Source organism: Macaca nemestrina, chromosome 15, assembly GCF_043159975.1.
Source record: "Macaca nemestrina isolate mMacNem1 chromosome 15, mMacNem.hap1, whole genome shotgun sequence".
Lineage (NCBI taxonomy): Eukaryota > Metazoa > Chordata > Mammalia > Primates > Cercopithecidae > Macaca > Macaca nemestrina.
The window spans coordinates 109,567,736-109,587,539 of NC_092139.1; the positions used below are offsets into that span (position 1 = coordinate 109,567,736).

At 48.0% G+C, this 19,804-nt stretch overlaps 1 protein-coding gene across 1 annotated transcript in view; it reads left to right on the forward strand.

Moving 5' to 3' along the window:
• LOC105464363 (sterol regulatory element binding transcription factor 2) overlaps positions 1 to 19,804 on the forward strand; it is an 83,013-nt gene that overhangs the window by 38,065 nt on the left and 25,144 nt on the right. The window contains exons 2-10 of the mRNA XM_011712194.2: positions 2,951 to 3,412; positions 4,717 to 4,898; positions 7,048 to 7,194; positions 9,592 to 9,813; positions 11,142 to 11,256; positions 11,346 to 11,527; positions 13,027 to 13,219; positions 13,743 to 13,924; positions 16,556 to 16,832. Of these exons, the coding sequence (XP_011710496.2) occupies positions 2,951 to 3,412; positions 4,717 to 4,898; positions 7,048 to 7,194; positions 9,592 to 9,813; positions 11,142 to 11,256; positions 11,346 to 11,527; positions 13,027 to 13,219; positions 13,743 to 13,924; positions 16,556 to 16,832 (1,962 nt within the window). The remainder of the gene's footprint in view (positions 1 to 2,950; positions 3,413 to 4,716; positions 4,899 to 7,047; positions 7,195 to 9,591; positions 9,814 to 11,141; positions 11,257 to 11,345; positions 11,528 to 13,026; positions 13,220 to 13,742; positions 13,925 to 16,555; positions 16,833 to 19,804) is intronic.

Here is a 19,804-nt window from a genome sequence, read left to right on the forward strand (position 1 = left end):
TCAGGTGATCCATCTACCTTGGCCTCCCAAAGTGCTGGGATTACAAGCATAAGCCACCACCCCCGGCCTATTTACATTTATTTATGATATATTTTTCCTATCCTTTTGTAAGCTTCAATTTTTTTTTTTTTTTTGAGACGGAGTCTCACTCTGCAGCCCATGCTGGAGTGCAGTGGCGTGATCTCTGCTCACTGCAAGCTCCACCTCCCAGGTTCACGCCATTCTCCTGCCTCAACCTCCCGAGTAGCTGGGACTACAGTTTTCCACCACCATGCCTGGCTAATTTCTTGTATTTTTAGTAGAGATGGGGTTTCACTGTGTTAGCCAGGACGGTCTCGATCTCCTGACCTCGTGATCCACCCACCTTGGCCTCCCAAAGGGCTGGGATAATAGGCGTGAGCCACTGCACCCGGCCCAAAAAATCTTTGTGTTTTTTGTTTGTTTGTTTGTTTTGTGTTCAGGGAAGGGATCTGGCTGGGTGCCCTGGCTCACACCTGTAGTCCCAGCACTTTGGGAAGCCAAAACGGGCAGGTTGCTTTTCAGGAGTTTGAGACCAGCCTGGGCAACATGGTGAAACCCTGTCTCTACAGAAAATTCAAAAATTAGCTGGGCATGGTGGTGCACGCCTATGGTCCCAGCTCTTTGGGAGGCTGAGGTGGGAGGATTGCTTGAGCCTGGGAGGCGGAGGCTGCAGTGAGCTGAAATTGTGACAGTGCACTCCAACCTGGGTGACAGAGCAAGACCCTGTCTCAAAAAAAGAGAGAGAGACAGACAGACAGACAGAGTCTCACTGTGTTGCCCAGGCTGGTCTCAAACTCCTAACCTCAAGTCACCCTCCTACCTTGGCCTCACAATGCACTGGGATTACAGGCATGAGCCACCATACCCAGCCTCAGCAGCTTTCTGTCAGATATACAAACATATCCCAGGCTCTAGCGCCCGCCCCCCCTCCCCCCCCCACCAAAAAAAAAACACACACTCACACACACAGCATCGCAGACCTGAGAAGAACATCCTGGTAGTGGTTTGGGGGAATGGAGATGGTGCCTTTTTTTTTTTTTTTTTTATAGTGGTGGTGTGGTGGTTTTTGTTGTTTTGGTGTCTAAATCAGAGCATCATATGTCCTTGAGGGTTTGGAAAGGAGGGGCCGTAGTTCAAGAACAAGCAGTAGCTTCTTGGGAGTGTATTAGAAAGAGAAAAGAATGTGGACAATGTAGAAAATTATAGATCTGAAACTATCTGGGACAAAGCTGAGGCCCCTGACTCCTATAGGGAGCAGTCATATGAAAAGAAGGGAGTCATGAGAGATGAGGGGGTAGTTGTGGGTTAAGTTGGGTTTTGGAAAGGCTGTGGGAAGATTGGCCAGAGAAGAGGCCCTGGAAGCAGGCTTGAGACCCTTCGGGCTGGGAATTTAAGGGTCCCAGCTACTCGGAACATGATCTAGAAAGGGGAGTGTGGCCGGGCGCGGTGGCTCACGCCTGTAATCCCAGCACTTTGGGAGGCCGAGGCGGGCGGATCACAAGGTCAGGAGATCGAGACCACGGTGAAACCCCGTCTCTACTAAAAATACAAAAAATTAGCCGGGCGCGGTGGCGGGCGCCTGTAGTCCCAGCTACTCAGGAGGCTGAGGCAGGAGAATGGCGTAAACCCAGGAGGCGGAGCTTGCAGTGAGCCGAGATCGCGCCACTACACTCCAGCCTGGGCGACAGAGCAAGACTCCGTCTCAAAAAAAAAAAAAAAGAAAGGGGAGTGTGGTCTCCAGGTGGACACATCCCTTTGGACCCAAGACTCCTTGCCCAGAGAAAAGGGGCACAACCAGACAAGGGCCAGCGTGGGCCCTGGGAAGCACAGAGTCCAGGGCGGGGCCGGCTTGCTGTGTTCTGACCTGGCAACACACCTGCACTGCGTTGTGGTAGAAGAACACAAAGCTGGGAGGCAGAGAACTGGTTCTAATCCTGGCTGTACCCTAACAAGCTGTGGGACCTTGGCCAAGTCACTTTCCTTTCCTGGATTTTATATATGATCTTTCCATTCTTTGCATCCCTGAAGCTCCATGACTTAGGGGCCATCAACTTGGTTGTCCCTGAGTGTTTCCAAGAATACTAACAGTGCCCAGGGCTTTACTCAGCTTGGAGAGGAGGCCCAGAGCCTCCCTGTGGTGAGGAGGAAAGGGGTTAGAGCAAGTTAGGGTCTGCAGTGCTAGGACTGGAAGTGGCCTCACAAGCCAAGGCCGCTATACTCACAGCCTTAGGACAGTGACTCCCTACTCGCTGCCTTAGCGTCTCCAGCTGTAAAAAAGGACCCTTGGTACTTCGACAAAACAGCACCCACCTAGTACAAAGGTAGTTCCTTTTATGATTGATCAAAACAATCAGGAAAACGAGAGAGGCTGGTGTGGTGGCTTACACCTGTAATCCCAGCACTTTGGGAGGCTGAGGTGGGTGGATCACCTAAGGTCAGGAGTTTGAGATCCACCTGATCAATATGGTGAAACCCTGTCTCTACTAAAAATACAAAAAGTAGCCAGGCATGGTAGCGTGCGCCTGTAGTCCCAGGGAGGCTGAGGCAGGAGAATCACTTGAACCCGGGGGGCAGAGGTTGCAGTGAGCCAAGATCGCACCAGATCTCTGTTGCACTCCAGCCTGGGCAACAGAGAAAGATTCCATCTCAAAAAAAAAAAAAAGAAGAAGAAAATGAGAGAAAGGGCCTGGAGGTGAGAGTGAGGAGGGAAAAGAACATCAAACAGATAAAGTCCTGTCCTGTTGTCCTGGGACCTTGGTCAGCCATCTTGTCCCAGATGATCCCCACAAGAAAGAGGTAAGGGTTTCCTGACCCATTTCTGCCACGGTCTTAGGAAGGCCATTGGGTTTTCATGCCTTAGTTTCGTAAGCAAGTTTGAAAGGTAACTTTTTGGATAGCAATAAAATTACTCCTTTTCTTTTGTTCACAGAGATGCTGCAATTTGTCAGTAATCAAGTGGGAGAGTTCCCTGACTTGTTTTCAGAGCAGCTGTGTAGCTCCTTTCCTGGCAGTGGTGGTGGCAGCAGCGGCAGCAGCGGCAGCAGCGGCAGCAGTGGCAGTAGCAGTAGCAGCAATGGCAGGGGCAGCAGCAGCAGTGGAGCTGTGGACCCTTCAATGCAACGGTCATTCACCCAGGTCCCATTACCTTCCTTCTCTCCCTCGACGGCCTCCCCACAGGCTCCAACCCTGCAGGTCAAGGTTTCTCCCACCTCAGTTCCCAACACACCCAGGGCAACTCCTATTCTTCAGCCCCGCCCCCAGCCCCAGCCTCAACCTCAAGCTCAGCTGCAACAACAGACGGTAATGATCACCCCAACATTCAGCACCGCTCCGCAGACAAGGATCATCCAGCAGCCTTTGATATACCAGAATGCAGCCACTAGCTTTCAAGGTGATTCAGAAGTCAGAATGGTAGTGGTTGGTTGGTTCCAAAGTTTATGTGTCAGTTTGCAGACACTGTAAATATTTCTGTCCTCTTCAGGAATGGCGGGTATATCAATATGGTCCTGTCTGAATGAGTTTCTGGTAACTGTCAATAAGAACTGGTACAGGAGCATGTCACATTCTGCAGCTTCAAATACCTTAATATCTATTGTGCCTATTTCAAAAATACTTGGTTAAAAAATCCAGCAAGCGGCCGGGCGTGGTGGCTCACACCTGTAATCCCAGCACTTTGGGAGGCCGAGGCAGGCGGATCACGAGGTCAGGAGATCAAGACCATCCTGGATAACTTGGTGAAACCCCTTCTTTACTAAAAAATAGAAAAAATTAGCCAAGCATGGTGGCGGGCACCTGTAGTCCCAGCTACTTGGGAGGCTCAGGCAGAAGAATGGCGTGAACCCGGGAGGTGGAGCTTGCAGTGAGCCAAGATTGTGCCACTGCACTCCAGTCTGGGCGACAGAGCGAAACTCTGTCTCAAAAAAAAAAAAAAAAAAAAAAATCCAGCAAGCATAGTAGACACAGGGCCTTCCTGATAACTAGTGGTGGAGGCTTGAATAAGGCTTGAAATTGGCTAGGTGGCAGCCAGATCTCAGCCGCCACAGTTGAGAACTATTCATTCAACAAACATCTGAGCATCCACTATGGCGATGAATATGACTTTTAATGTAGGTGCAGCAGCTTCAAGTAGCAAGCCTCATGCTGGGCCCTCAATATGTGTTGAGGGAATGGATGACTGAAAGGGGCTTGTTCTTTCTGTGATGTGCTGCATCCCAGTGCCTTTTCATCATATTTCCCTCTGGCTCTGGGGAGCCTTGGGTGAGATTAGTATTGCTCTGAATTTCAAAGAATCTTACATTTCTTCAATGGAGTTCAAGAATTGGGACGGGTGGAGGAATGTAAAGGCAAAAAGCTGAGACAGTCCTCCCAAAGTACACTTCCCGTCCAGAAAGGATGGAAGGAAATGAAGCCCCAGGGAGTTGTTGATTCTCAACATCTGTTAACTCCCTTGCTGGGTGCATTCGTTTGCTGATTAGCTTCCCTTTCCTCCACCCTGGCACCCAGAGTAATAAAACAATTTGTACTCGTTCCTTCAGAAATTGATGCAGCCCTTATTGGATGTTCTGGTTGTCTAAACCAGCTTGTAAATGGCTGCGCACATCATCTTCAGCAGCAGGTGGGGAGTTGGAATCATTATGAGATACTTGACAGAATGCATTCCTCATCTCTGTGCCTTTTTTCTCCTCTTCTCCCAAGTCCTTCAGCCTCAAGTCCAAAGCCTGGTGACATCCTCCCAGGTACAGCCGGTCACCATTCAGCAGCAGGTGCAGACAGTACAGGCCCAGCGGGTGCTGACACAAACAGCCAATGGCACGCTGCAGACCCTTGCCCCAGCCACGGTGCAGACAGTTGCCGCACCACAGGTGCAGCAGGTCCCGGTAAGTGGCTGGAAAGGATTCAAGGAGGCACTGGATGGGGCTGTTAACTGGTCCTTGGTTGAAGATGTGGTCTACATACTAAGAAGGACCAACCAGAGTGTACACAAAGCAGCTTGTAGGGCACCAGGATGTACCTGTGAGCAGTGTATAGAGACCTGGCTGAGCCCATATCTGTAGATAGTCCCTGGCACTCAGGAAAGGCTGGTGCAGTCACTTTATGTACACATGTAATGGGCATAAAACTGGAAAGAAATGTGCCAAATTGGTATCTCCCAGATAATTTTCTTTTTCATAGTTTTCTGTTTTTATTGTTTGTTTTGTTTTTGTTGTTTTTTTTTTTTGAGACGGAGTCTCATTCTGTTGCCCAAGCTGGAGTGGAGTGGCATGGTCTCAGCTTGCTGCAACCTCCACCTCCCAGGTTCAAGCGGTTCTCCTGCCTCAGCTTCCCGAGTAGCTGGGACTACAGGCATATGCCACCACACCCAGTTCTAATTTTTATATTTTAGTAGAGACGGGGTTTCATATGTTGGCCAGGCTGGTCTTGAACTCCTGATCTCGTGATCCACCTGCCTCGGCCTCCCAAAGCGCTGGGATTACAGACGTGAGCCACCACGCCTGGCTTTCATAGTTTTCTGTTTTCCATATTTTGTGCTGTGGGTGCTGAACATATATTACTTTTGGGGTGGGGGGGCATGTTTTATTTTTTATTTATTTATTTTTTTAGTTATTTTTTTTTTGAGACAAAGTTTTGCTCTTGTTGCCCAGGTTGGAGTGCAGTGGCACAATCTTGGCTCCCTGCAACCCCCACCTACCAGGTTCAAGTGATTCTCCTGCCTCAGCCTCCCAAGTAGCTAGGATTACAAGCGCCCGCCACCACGCCTGGCTAATTTTTTGCATTTTTAGTAGAGACAGGGTTTCTCCAGGTTGACCAGGCTGGTTTTGAACTCCTGGCCTCAAGCAATGCACCCATCTCGGCCTCCCAAAGTGCTAGGACTACAGGCGTGAGCCACTGCGCCCAGCCGGGGGACATGTATTAGTTTTATAATCACAAAAAAATGTCTTTATGTCATACATCATCGTGGACTATATTTTCTTTTTTTCTTTTTTCCTTTGAGACAGAGTCTTGCTCTGTCGCCCAGGCTGGAGTGCAGTGGCATGATCTCATCTCACTGTGCAACATCTGTTTCCTGGGTTCAAGCGATTCTCCTGCCTCAGCCTCCTGACTAGCTGGGATTACAGGCGTGCACCACCACACCCAGCTAATTTTTGTATTTTTAGTAGAGACAGGGTTTCACCGTGTTGGTCAGGCTGGTCTCGAGCTCCTGACTTTGTGATCCACCTGCCTCAGTCTCCCAAAGTGCTGGGATTACAGGCATGAGCCACCGCACCTGGCCTATATTTTCTTACTAACACAGTAATTTATCTTTAAAAAAAAAATCAGGTTTATTAATTTTGCTTCTCGGCCATGTGTCTGGCTTTCCTGAGTCTTTCCTCTCCTCTCTGCCATTCACCCTACCCATCTCTGCTCTACTCCTGCTTCCTGCTCCTGCTGGGCCACTGGCACCCCCCTCCTGAAAGTCTTTCAGCCTTAAAACCCATGATCTGGCTGGGCACCGTGGCTCACGCCTGTCATCTCAACACTTTGGGAGGCCGAGGCAGGTGGATTTCTTGAGCCCAGGAGTTCAGGACCAGCCTCGGCAACATGGTGAAACCCTGTCTCCTCAAAAAATACAAAAAATTAGCCAGGCATAGTGGCACACGCCTATAGTCCCAGCTACTCAGGAGGCTGAGGCAGCAGGATCGCTTGAGCCCGGGAGGTCGAGGCTGCAGTGAGCTGAGATTGTGCCATTGCACTCCAGCCTGGGCAACAGAGAGCAACCCTGTCCCAGCAAAAAAGAAAAAAAAAAAAGAAGCCAGGACCCTCTTTAGCTAGCCCCTCTTTCTCCACCTGAACCCAGTATTCACGCTGCACAAAATAGCTGGCTTTCGAAATGGCCTCTATGAGATTTCCTGTTTGTTTTTTTATTCTCAATTTCAAAAAAATTATATCATTTCTCATTCTCTCTTGGAAGGTCTATGCAGTAAGAAAGGAATTCATAACAGAAGGATAATGCTATCATCCTTTTCCTTTTCTTCCTTCTTCATCCAGGTCCTGGTCCAGCCTCAGATCATCAAGACAGATTCCCTTGTTTTGACCACGCTGAAGACAGATGGCAGCCCTGTTATGGCTGCGGTCCAGAACCCAGCCCTCACCGCCCTCACCACCCCTATCCAGACGGCTGCCCTTCAAGTACCAGTAAGAGCTGCCTTCTCCCCCACCTTCCCCCTTTATTCCTGGAGGTGTTAGTCTTCAGAGATGTTAAATCTCTGTATGCTGAGTAGGTATGGGAGGGTCTATAGCACGAATCGGTCAAATTGTAAATGTCACTCCTCTTAGTCGTTTTTTTGCTCGAGAAAGTATTACCAAGGTGTGTTAGATGTGGGAGTACTGGGGTCTACAAGGAAGTAGAAAAGAATAGCAGAAGGACCCTCTATTCTTGGCTAATAGCTCCACACAGGACCATTCACCTCTTAGGTCCTGCTAAGGACCCTAGGGCCACCAGGCAGGGAAGGGCTCCAAGGTGAGGGACATGGAAGGTACCCCATCCTTTAGTTGTAGGTTCTTAGCCACTTTCAGCATCCTATAGCATGAGAATCTGATAGAGTAAATGGTGATTAAAATTTGGAAGCACTAGCTTTATTCATAAAAGCCAAGAACTGGAAGCAACTCGAATGTCCATCCACAGGAGAATAAGCACATTGTGATATATTCATACAACGAAATTATGCCTAGCAATTAAAAAAAAAGAACGGCTGACAGGCACGGTGGCTCACGCCTGTAATCTCAGCACTTTGGGAGTTTGAGACCAGCCTGGCCAACATGGTGAAACCCCATCTCTACTAAAAATATAAAAATTAGCCGGGTATGGTGGCACGTGCCTGTAATCCCAGCTACTCAGGAGGCTGAGGCAGGAGAATTGCTTGAACCTGAGAGGTAGAGGTTGCAGAGAACTGAGATCGCACCACTGCACTCCAGCCTGGATGACAGAACGAGACTGACTCTCAAAAAAAAAAAAGCTACTGATGCATGAAACAACATGGGGCTGTCCCTCAGAAATAGTGTGTCAAGCCAAACGAGCCCATCACAAAAGAGTTCATGCTAATGATTCCATTTATATAAAGTTCAAAAAGAGACAAAATGAAGCTATGGTGCTAGAAGTCAGAGCAGTGGTGCCAAGGAGGGGAGGGGCATGCAGGAACCTTCTGAGCTGAGCTGGTAGAAATGGGCTATATCTTGGTCTGGGTGGTTATATACATTGTGTACATATGTAAAATTCATCAAGCTATAAACTTAAGATGTGTGGTATTTATTGTGCATGACGTACTTATTGGCAACTAATGAAATTGGGCACCTTTTTATTTATTTATTGGCCGATTAGATATTGAGGCCATCATTCAAGAAAATAAACTAAAATTGGTCCGGACCCAGTGGCTCATGCCTGTAATGCCAGCACTTTGGGAGGCTGAGGCAGGCAGATCACCTGAGGTCAGTGGTTCGAGACCAGCCTGGTCAACATGATGAAACTCCATCTCTAATGAAAATGCGAAAACAAGCCAGGCATGGTAGCAGATGCCTGTAATTTCAGCTGCTCAGGAGGCTGAGGCAGGAGAATCACTTGAACCCGGGGGGTGGAGGTTGTAGTGAGCTGTGATCACATCACTGCACTCCAGCTTGGGGCAACAGAGTGAGACTCTGTCTCAAAAAAAAAAAAAAAAAAGAGCTGGGCGTGGTATCTCATGCCTATAATCCCAGCACTTTGGGAGACTGAGGCGGGCAGATCACCTGAGGTCAGGAGTTCTAGACCAGCCTGACCAACATGGAGAAACCCTGTCTCTACTAAAAATACAAAATTAGCCAGGCGTGGTGGCGCATTCCTGTAATCCCAGCTACTCCGGAGGCTGAGGCAGCAGAATCGCTTGAACCCCGGGAGGCGGAGTTTGCGGTGAGCCGAGATCACACCATTGCACTCCAGCCTGGGCAACGAGAGCAAAACTCCGTCTCAAAAAAAAAAGGAAAGAAAATAAAGTTAGAAAAAATAAGAGGAGAAAACAGAGATGAAGAATAAAAAGAGGGGACCTCCATGGTTGGCCTATTTACTTAATCGAATGGCTCTGATTGAGAGTGTCACTTCTGCCCTTAAGCTTTTTGATGGCGAAATTGTATAAAGAAATGCAGTAATTTGCTTAATTGTCATTTGAGAGGAAAAAATGTGTCATACAATAGGAGGAAGTTTTCTCCGGTACCAACTCGTGGTTCACCGTGTAGAAGTTTAGAAGTGGTTAACAGTTTGACAGCACAGCAGAAATCATGACTTGTTTCTGGCATACCTAGATCAAAACTTAAAACATATTTAGCCATGTTAATCCTCTTGTGTAGTTTATCAGTGTTGATTCTGAAGGTAGGTAGTAACCGAGGTGCCGTGGCTCCTGAGGCGTCTTGGGGCCTGATTTGATTAACTCAGGAAGAGTCTTAGACCTCATGAAGTACTGCCAGGTCTGGCAACACTTGGCCAGGGTAGGCAGGTCTGTGTTGAGGTTGCTTTATGCAGACTAACAAAGGGTTCATTCTGCTCTGTACCTGTGCCTATTCTAGACCCTGGTGGGCAGCAGTGGGACCATTCTGACCACAATGCCTGTAATGATGGGGCAAGAGAAAGTGCCCATTAAGCAGGTACCTGGGGGAGTCAAGCAGCTTGAGCCCCCCAAAGAAGGAGAAAGGCGGACAACCCACAATATCATTGAGAAACGATATCGCTCCTCCATCAATGACAAAATCATCGAATTGAAAGACCTGGTCATGGGGACAGACGCCAAGGTGGGTGCCAAGCAAAATCGTGTTTTATGTTCCACCATGTCCCCTCTACCTGTTTTTGCTTCAGGAGCTTAGAGAAGTCCCAGACTCAAGGTAAGTGAATACAAGACCGAGTTAGAGGTACTTTTTTATTAAAGCATCTTGGTATTGTGTCAAGATTATAAAATATTAAAAACCAGAAGGGTACTGGTGAGGGTTGATGAGGCAGTGACCCACTGAGACCTTTGACTCCGTCGGCTGTGCTCTGCAGTGATGGGGGACTCCACTGTCAGAGGCAGAGAAAGATGCCTGCCCCTCAGTAGTTCCAGATACAGGACTGTGTGTGCCTTGGAGTCAGCTGATGGCATCGTTTTAGCTGTGTTTAGGGGTTACCTTTTAGGGAAAAGAAAGAAAAAAGAGGTTGAGTCTTTGACCAGCAACAAATAGAGGAAATTGATTTTCCAAATGTTTCTGGTGTTTTCACTGAATGTGTCTTCTGGAAAGTAGGAGATTTTATTTTTAAAACCTATCTATGTTTAAACCCTATTTTGAAAGAAAATTTCATTATTTTCCTTGTTGCCTACAAATCTGAAAAGTATGCATCCTAAGTAAAAATCTATGCCTTAAGATAACTGTCCAGGCCAGGTGCTGTGGCTCACGCCTGTAATCGCAGCACTTTGGGAAGCCGAGGCGGGTGGATCACGAGGGCAGGGGTTCAAGACCAGCCTGGTCAACATGGTGAAACCCCATCTCTACTAAAAATACAAAAAATTAGCCAGGTGTGGTGGCAGGCGCCTGTAATCCCAGCTACTCAGGAGGCTGAGGCAGGAGAATTGCTTGAACCTGGGAGGCGGAGGTTGCAGTGAGCCGAGATGGTGCCATTGTACTCCAGCCTGGGCAACAAGAGTGAAACTCTGTCTTGGAAAAAAAAAAAAAAAAAAAAAAGATAGCTGTCCAACAATGCTGTGGTGTTTTGTCATTTGTTTTCCTTAAAGTTTGTTTTTATGCTAGGATTATTGTAAGAAGTAGGAACAATAGCTAATATTTATTGAGTGTCAACTGTTTGCCAGGCTCGGGGCTAAGCTCTTTACACTCATTATCTGATTTAGCCAGGCTGCAAGCCTGTGATTCACGGACTCTCATTATCTCTGTGTTAATGAGGTGGAAAGTGAGGTTCAGAGGTATGGAGTAACTTCTCCCGAGTGGCACAGCTAATCGTTGGGAGGGCCAGCATCTGAACTTGGTTTCTCCCCTCACAGAGCCATGCTGTCATCCCAAGTGCTAGGGCTCTGCTCTTTTCACCCTGTAGCCTGCACTGGTCTCACTGTGTTTTTGCTTATCTTCCTACCCAGATGCACAAGTCTGGCGTTCTGAGGAAGGCCATTGATTACATCAAATACTTGCAGCAGGTCAATCATAAACTGCGCCAGGAGAACATGGTGCTGAAGCTGGCAAATCAAAAGAACAGTAAGTGTGCTGAGAGCAGGGTTGTCCCCCGGCCCGGCTAGGGCTTTGTAAAGGCAGATCATTTTCACCAGGTGGGCTTTTCTTTGCAGAGCTTCTAAAGGGCATCGACCTAGGCAGTCTGGTGGACACTGAGGTGGACCTGAAGATCGAGGACTTTAATCAGAATGTCCTTCTGATGTCCCCCCCAGCCTCTGACTCAGGGTCACAGGCTGGCTTCTCTCCCTACTCCATTGACTCTGAGCCAGGAAGCCCTCTGTTGGATGACGCAAAGGTACAGACTTTTGAAATCTTCTGATCCTTGGAATCTTTCCCATTTCCCCTAAGAAAGTAGCTGGGAGGTCACAGTTATGAGGCCAGGCTGCATGTTCAGAGGGCCTAGCCTGGAGAGAAACAGGAATTCTGTGAAATTAACCAGGTCCTGGAGAATAAAGAAAAAGAAAACTGACTCTGGGGGGAAACAGTCCCTCAGGTTTAACTGGTCCTTGCTGAAGGTCCCGTCAGAGAGTAATGAGTGCCAGATCCAGAACAGGAATGCGGAGTAGCTGTTGTGGGGGCGTTGGGAGCTGCTGAAGGCACCTCATTGCTTCACTCTGCCTCTAATGGGCCTGGCAAGACCACTTTGGGAGGCTGATCAATTCGTTTAGGATGAGGCTGCCTCTGGGTCCTCTTTTCAGAAATGATTACAATTTGCAGTCTAACAGATAACATTTTATCTACGGGCCTTTAATCGTCCAAGAAAGCCTCTGGCAATGGTAGTTTAATGGAATTACTTAAGAGAGGCTCTGAGCCTAATGATCTTCCTGGGAACCTGTAGAGACCACTGGGTTCTGTACTGTATTTTGACTTTGGCAGTTTCTGACTCTGTAAGCACAAAGTTCCCTTCTAGTGTTTGTTTTTGACTAAGCTGTTTATTGTATCACATACTTAATTTTACTAAGGATGCTCTGTTTTTGAAATATTCTTATAAATGTGATTCTGTTTGGCAACAACAGGCTGTTTGACATATAAATTGAATTAGCTCGGCTTCTGAGTCATCAGAAGAATGGTTTTAAAATATTGAAAAGAAATGACATGCTATATACACATTGGGGCGCAGGGGAGATCTGGCTCCAGCCCTCCTGCTATAAAATGGAGAGTGGGGTGGGTGTAGACAATGGTACTGTTTTAGAACAGGTAAAATATCCTTTAGATAGATTCACACTAAATATGATTTTTGATCAACTTTATTGAGGTATAATTTAAATGCAATAAAATATACCTACTTTAAATGTACAGTACCAAGAGTTTTAACATAATGTACAGTGCTATGTAACTGTCACTATAATCAAGATATAGAACATTTCCATCACCCCAAAAAGCTCTTTTGTACACCTTTGCAGGTAGTTTCCCACACCCCTCTCCAGCCTCAGACAATTACTTGATTCATCAGTTTCCTATTACTTTAGATTCATTTTGCCTGTTCTGGAATTATACAGAAACAGAATCATACAGTGTGTTCTCTTTTGTGGTAGAGCTCTATTTTAAAAGAAAATCTCTTCTACCTTTGTTCTTTGGCACATGTACTTTTCTCAGTTAGCAAGCAGGTGAATGTGCCAATGTTTGAGCAGCAGTTAGTGAATTATAGGCCTCTCAATTCCCATCTGGCCTTAGCCCTGAGTTAATAGACTTGAATTTAAACCTCATAACCATTTCTCAATATATATATGTATTTATAAAGTGCTGTAAAAACCTATGCAGTATTTATTCCAACCTCGAGGCCTTGTTTTGAAGGTCAAAGATGAGCCGGACTCTCCTCCTGTGGCACTGGGCATGGTAGACCGCTCACGGATTCTTCTGTGTGTCCTCACCTTCCTGTGCCTCTCCTTTAACCCCCTGACTTCCCTGCTGCAATGGGGAGGGGCTCACGACTCTGACCAGCACCCACACTCAGGCTCTGGCCGCAGTGTCCTGTCATTTGAGTCAGGTAAGTGGCGGCCCCTTACACCACCTGGGCATGGCTGGACCACTATGGCAGGAGAAGGACCCTGTGTACAAACTTCTTGGCTTGGCTACCAGGTCTCAAAGGGGTTTTATAGTGGGCCCCCACCTGCTTGCTTCTGATAGGGACTGGCATAAGTTCCGTTTTGGAAGTAACAAGGCAAGCCCAAGTTCAGTCAGAATGAGCAAAACAAATCAGGGACCCACACTACTCTAAATACCCTGGCGTGGAGGGGTGGTACCTATTTGAAGGAGGATATGGTGTTTTTTACCTGAGGTTGCAAAACCAATGCCTTAACCCTTTCAAGCTAACAAAGATTTTTGTGGCACTCAGCTCCATAATGACAAGGGCTACAGTCATTAGCCCCGTTTAGATTATAGAATTATTCACCCTTTCTTCTGAAAATACGGTAGAAGACTCGTTCCTGTGATAGTGCTGGGGTCTGTCAGGTGCTTGGCTGTTCCGCAAGGCCTTTCCTGGCAGGCTCTGCTGAGACACTCCTTCTTAGGTTCTGGGGGCTGGTTTGACTGGATGATGCCTACTCTTCTCTTATGGCTGGTAAATGGTGTGATTGTCCTGAGCGTCTTTGTGAAGCTGCTGGTCCATGGGGAGCCAGTGATCCGGCCACACTCCCGCTCCTCGGTCACCTTCTGGAGGCACCGGAAACAGGCAGACCTGGATCTCGCCAGAGTGAGTTCTGTGTCCGCCCTTCCCCATCCTCCCCTAGACTTGACCAATAATTCAGCAACTCATGTCGAAGAAAGTCCTATGATAGATACTTGTGGTAACTGAAAGGAAAAAGGGACCCTGCTGCTGAATAGTCACAGGGCAGTGGAGAGGGCGCCTCTGCATAGATAATTAATTCCAGGGACATGAGATGATCTATGTCTCTGGTATGACAGAGGAATAATAAAGTTGGGTTCTGAGGGAGGGGTTCCAGGGCTTGAGCAGGGCTGCCAAGAGCAGGAAGGAAGGGCGGAGGTGGCCGAAGGGCCCACCCAAAGGCATGAATAGACAGGCTATTTGGTGACTGGCAGGTTCCAGGGTATGTTAAGTGTAGGGTGTGTCACAGAGAGTTGAAGGCAAAGGCTGGTAGTGTGTCTAGGCCCAAATTGGAGAGGGCTTTCACTGGGAACTGATTTGGGGCTTTATTCCCAATTCTTTATAGAACCAGGGAAGGTTTTTGAGCAGGAAAACTAGCTGAAAGTTTTCATTTGAAATCAACAGGGAGTTTATGGAAAAAATTCTGGGGCAACTCACAGCATTGAGGAAGAGTTAAACATCCACATTTTAAGAGGAACAAGAACCAGAACACTCCTCAGCAGCAGTGAGCCATGGGCATGCCCTCCCCACCTCTGCAAGCTGCAGAACCATTAGTGAGAATCTGATTGGCCATCCTGGATCTGTCAGCCTTGCTGGGGCTACGGGTCTCAGAATGTAGATGTGATTTTAAGAGGCCTGTTCCCTGAGCATAACATCCCAAGATGTATATCCTAGAGGCAGGTTCAGGTGTGTGTTTTATAAGTATCATTCTGGTGGCTGTGAAGGATAGGTAGAAGGGAGATGTGAAATGAATGGAACATGGAAACAAGTTAGGGTGCTCTTTTTTAAGTAGAGACAAGGTCTCACTATGTTGTCTGGCTGGTCCCAAACTCCTAGGCTCAAGTGATCCTCTCACCTTGACCTCCCAAAATGTTGGGATTATAGGCATGAGCCACCACGCCTGGCTGAGTCAGGGGGCTCTATGAAATAGGCTGAGTAAGAGATGATGGCAAGGACCTGGAATTAAAAGGAAAAGTTTGAACTGAATAAATATTTGAAATGTAGTATTTGGAAGGGAAGTGATAGTGACATTGACTCAAGGGTAAGAGAGGCTCCAAAATGGAGTGGACTCCATCTAGGCCATGTTGCCTGGAAAAGCTGGAAGAGGCCTCTGTAGAGTGAGCAGTGATTGGGAGGCAGGCCATGGGGATGGAGGAGTGGCGGGGCCAGAGTATTTGAGAAGCTTGTCTGTCAGGAGAGGATTCTTAGGGAGAACTGGACTGGGGAGTCAGGAGGGGTGAGAGCCAAAGACTGGGACTTGGGAATAGCACACCTTTGAGGGAAAGGCAGGGGAGGAGCCAGGGAACACCTGCCTCCTTTTGAATCTTCAAGTTGCAGGTACTTCTGACGGAAAAGATAGAGCCACCTTAGAGACTGTTGCTCTGAGGACATCTTTTCTTTTCCCTTATCCAGTCCTGTAATGATGTGGGAAACAAAACACAGGTAGTGTACCAGCTGCCCAATAGAGGAAAATAGGATAATTTACTTTAATTTCCCAAGACTGTATAGCCTGTCTTAGCCTGTCTTATAGTCTCCAACAGTGACAGAGAGAAGGCAAGCGTTCTTCAGTGCAGTGCCAAGACTCTCCACTATACCCTCTCAGGTTGACAAAGATTAGTTCATCTGAATCCTAGAGTAGGGTAGTTTAGCTGTGAGTTTGCCTGAAACCATGGTTCTCAAACTTCAGCAGGCATGAAGCCGGGTACTGTGGCTCACACCTGTAAATCCCAGCTACTTGGGAGGCTGAGGTGTGGGTATTGCTTGAGCCCAGGAGTTCAAGACCAGCCCGGGCAACACAGCAAAACCCCCATCTCTAAAAATGAAAAGAAAAACACTTTAGCAGACATGGCATGAGAATCACCTAGAGGGTTGCAACACCAGAGGTTCTGATTCAGTAGCCCTGGGGTAAGGTCCAAGTGCTCGCATTTCTAACAAGCTCCTAAGAGCTGATGCTACTGGCCTCTGGGGGCCACACTTTGAGACCCTGAAAGTCTAAAGGATCATGCAGTTCATCTAAATCTGTGTCACCTGTCTCATGTCTAAAAGATACTGCTGGCTGGGCGTGGTGGCTCACACCTGTAATCCCAACACTTTGGAAGGCTAAGGCAGGTAGATCACTTGAGGTCAGGAGTTCGAGACCAGCCTGACCAACATGGTGAAATCCCGTCTCTACTAAAAATACAAAAAAATAAAAAATAAATAAAGTGCTACTCTGAGGGAACTCTGACCAGCATTTGCTCAAAGAAAGAACACAGTACAGTCTCAATCGAGTAAAAAGCCTGGAAGGAAATACCTCAGAATGTCAGCAGGGCTTCTTCCTAGGGAATGAGATTATAGGTGGTTTTATTTTACTTTCTTGTAGCTTTCTGAAGTTTCCCTTGTTTTTATGAGTATGCACTAATTCCTCTGATAATGGGGAGTGAAGGGAGTAGAAGTCTATATCAAAACAAAAAGCCAGAGCAAGGCCAGTGACCGTTAACACCTCTTGATACTTCGTAGGGAGATTTTGCAGCTGCTGCCGCCAACCTACAAACCTGCCTGGCAGTTTTGGGCCGAGCACTGCCCACCTCCCGCCTGGACCTGGCCTGCAGCCTCTCCTGGAACGTGATCCGCTACAGCCTGCAGAAGCTACGCCTGGTGCGCTGGCTGCTCAAGAAAGTCTTCCAGTGCCGGCGGGCCACGCCAGCCACTGAGGCAGGCTTTGAAGACGAAGCTAAGACCAGCGCCCGGGATGCGGCTCTGGCCTATCACCGGCTGCACCAGCTGCACATCACAGGTGACGGGGCGGCTGCTGCTGCCTGGCTTGCTGCAAGGCATATCATGCTACCTCTCCTCCTTAGCTTGATTTGCCAGTTCTGCACCCTAGCTGAAGTCCTTTTAATGCTGCTCTTTTAGAGTGGCTAGACCAAGCTTCTACCTGTTTCCATAGCTGTAAGGATGGCTCTTTGCTTTAGCTCATCAGTTCTCGGATGCACATGTTTTCACAGTAACATCACTATACTCAGGATGTGTCCTATAAACAGTGGCACATTGTAGATAAGTGGCAGTGTTTTTCTTTAGTGATACTTAAATTAATGGTGAGATTTAAAATTGCTGACATCTTAGAGTCAATGAAATATGATCATTTATTTCATTCATTAAGCTCCTGCTATAATAGAAAGGCAGAGAGGTCAGCAATGAATGACAGTTCAGTGTGAGTATGTTAGACTTTAGCAGAAGGAACATGTTTTCGTTGGGAGGGAGTGGGTACCTGTTTGGAGGGTTTCAAGAAAGGCTTCTAGGGAAGTAAGAGTCTTGGCTTTGCATTGAAGAATGCATAGAGGTCACCAGCTCTGCAGGATATGAGCCTTCTGGGCAGAGGGATGTTCCCAAGGAGGAGCCCCACCTGGGATGGCTCTTGGGAATAAGTCTTCAGTGGTCCTAGAGGGAGCCAGGGCACAAAGGCAGTGCTCGGACCATGAAGGATTTGGATGCCAGGCTGGGGATCTTGTAGTGTATCAGTAGGATTCAGTGAAGAGCATTAGGAAAATAGTGATATGATCAGGTTTGTGTTTCTCAAGTTTAGAAGAGTCAGGCTGGGCATGGTAGCTGGCTCATGCCTGTAGTCCCAGCACTTTGGGAGGCCAAGGCGGGTGGATCACCTGAGGTCAGGGGTTCGAGACCAGCCTGGCCAACATGGCAAAACCCTGTCTCTACTAAAAATACAAAAATTAGCCCAAGTGTGGTGGCACGTGCCTATAATCCCAGTTACTTGGGAGGCTAAGGCAAGAGAATCACTTGAACCCAAGAGGTGGAGGTTGTAGTGAGCCAAGATGGCACTACTGCATTCTAGCCTGGGCAGCAAGAGCAAAATTCCATCTCAAAAAGAAAGAAAAGGATAAAGACTGGCACAGCAGAAAAGGATAAAGACTAGCATAGCAGTTCACGTCTGTAATCCTAGAACTTTGGGAGGTCAAGGAAGGAAGGTCGCTTGAGCCCAGGAGTTTCCCACCAGCCTGGAAAACACAGGGATACTGCATCTCTACAAAAAAATTCAAAAAATTAGCTGGTCTTTGTGGTGTGCACCTGTGGTTCCAGCTACTTGAGAGGCCAAGGTGGGAGGATCACTTGAGCCTGGGAGGTAGGTCGAGGCTGCAGTGAGCTGTGATCGTGCCACTGCGCATGCACACAGAGATGAACAGATAGAGGACGGGGAGTCAGGGGCAGAGGCTGCGTAAGAGGAGCAGTTTGGAGAGGTCTGAGGAGACACTGAGAGGCTGAGTGTTGGAGGAGCAAGGGCAGAGTTGAGGAGGGGAGATCGTTGCTGGGACACGCAGTAAGATGAGGGCCAGGAATAACAGTAGGATGTGGTAACTGGAAGGTGTTAGATGCCCTGGTAGCAGCAAGGAGCGTCAGCCAAAAGTGGAACAGAGCCAGGCCAGTGATGCAGGAGTGACCAGGAGATGAGACAGCGGGGTCAGTGTGCAACTTTAATATGTGGGCTCATGGTAGAATTTTAGCAGAAGGTCCTTATCTGCAAATTCGCTCCGCTGTTATCTTGTCTGTTCCTCAGTGTGCCCTTGGGACAGAATAAGCCCATACTCAGGTCTCTGATCAGGCTGTGTCCTTGTTGCTGCCAAGTTCTGGAGAATTCCAACTGAGAAGCTTTACATCACTCATTCCCTCCATACTCATTGGCATTCCCTGTGTGAGACACTGAGAGGACAGAGGTAACTACAGTATGGTTGCCACACTGCCCTCTCCCCTCCCTCCCTGTGACGGTAAAAGTCCAGTGTCTCCTGTAGGAGGAACACCTGAGGCCAGTACAGAATGGAGTGTGGAGGCTGAGATCTCCCTATGCTGATAAAGAGACAGGGAGGCAAAGCAGCCCAGGAGAGGGAACACAGGGCTGGATGAGCATGGGAAGCCTGGCTTTGCCACTGTCTACACCTTGACATGGGCACTTCCTGTGGCCGCCCCTGAGGCAAGGAGACTGCTTGCCCTTGTAGCAAGGACCAAAGCTGGCAACAGTATGAAAGCCTCAGGAGAGCTGTGATGGGCCCTTGTGCCTGTGCAAGGATACTTTGTCCCCTGATTAGGGGATCAGCCCCCGATGGGCCACTGTGCACCTCTCATTGGGGAGGGTGTGGTAAGCCTTCCTGACCTCCCACCCACTAACCCAACATGTGTTCAGCTGTCCTTGCTCAGTTTATGTCACTTCCCCCCTGAAATGGGTGTGTGCTTGTGTATTGTGAAGGTGGGTTCTTTTTTTTTGGCTTTTTTGGGGGACAGAGTCTCGCTCTGTTGCCTAGGCTGGAGTGCAATGGTGTGATCTCAGCTCACTGCAACCTCCGTGTCCCAGGCTCAAGCACTTCTGCCTCAGCCTTCTAAGTAGCTGCAATTACAGGTGTGCGCCACCACGTCCAGCTAATTTTTTCTATTTTTAGTAGAGATGGGGTTTCACTGTGTTTGCCAGGCTGGTCTCGAACTCCTGGCCTCAAGTGATCCGCCAGACTTGGTCTCCCAAAGTGCTGGGATTATAGGTGTGAGCCACTGACACCCAGCCACATTGTGAAGGTTTTTTAATGAAAATAAATTCAAATCAGTTTGTCCAAAAAAAAAATGTCATTACCTCTGTTGAATGTTTGGAAACACAGAGTGGGGCTGTGCTCTGACACTGTTTTGGGAAATGCTGCCCTGTGCGCCTCTGAGTCCTGTACAACAACCTGCAATCGTGGCGGCTCTGGGTGCGATAGAACCGGGTGCCAT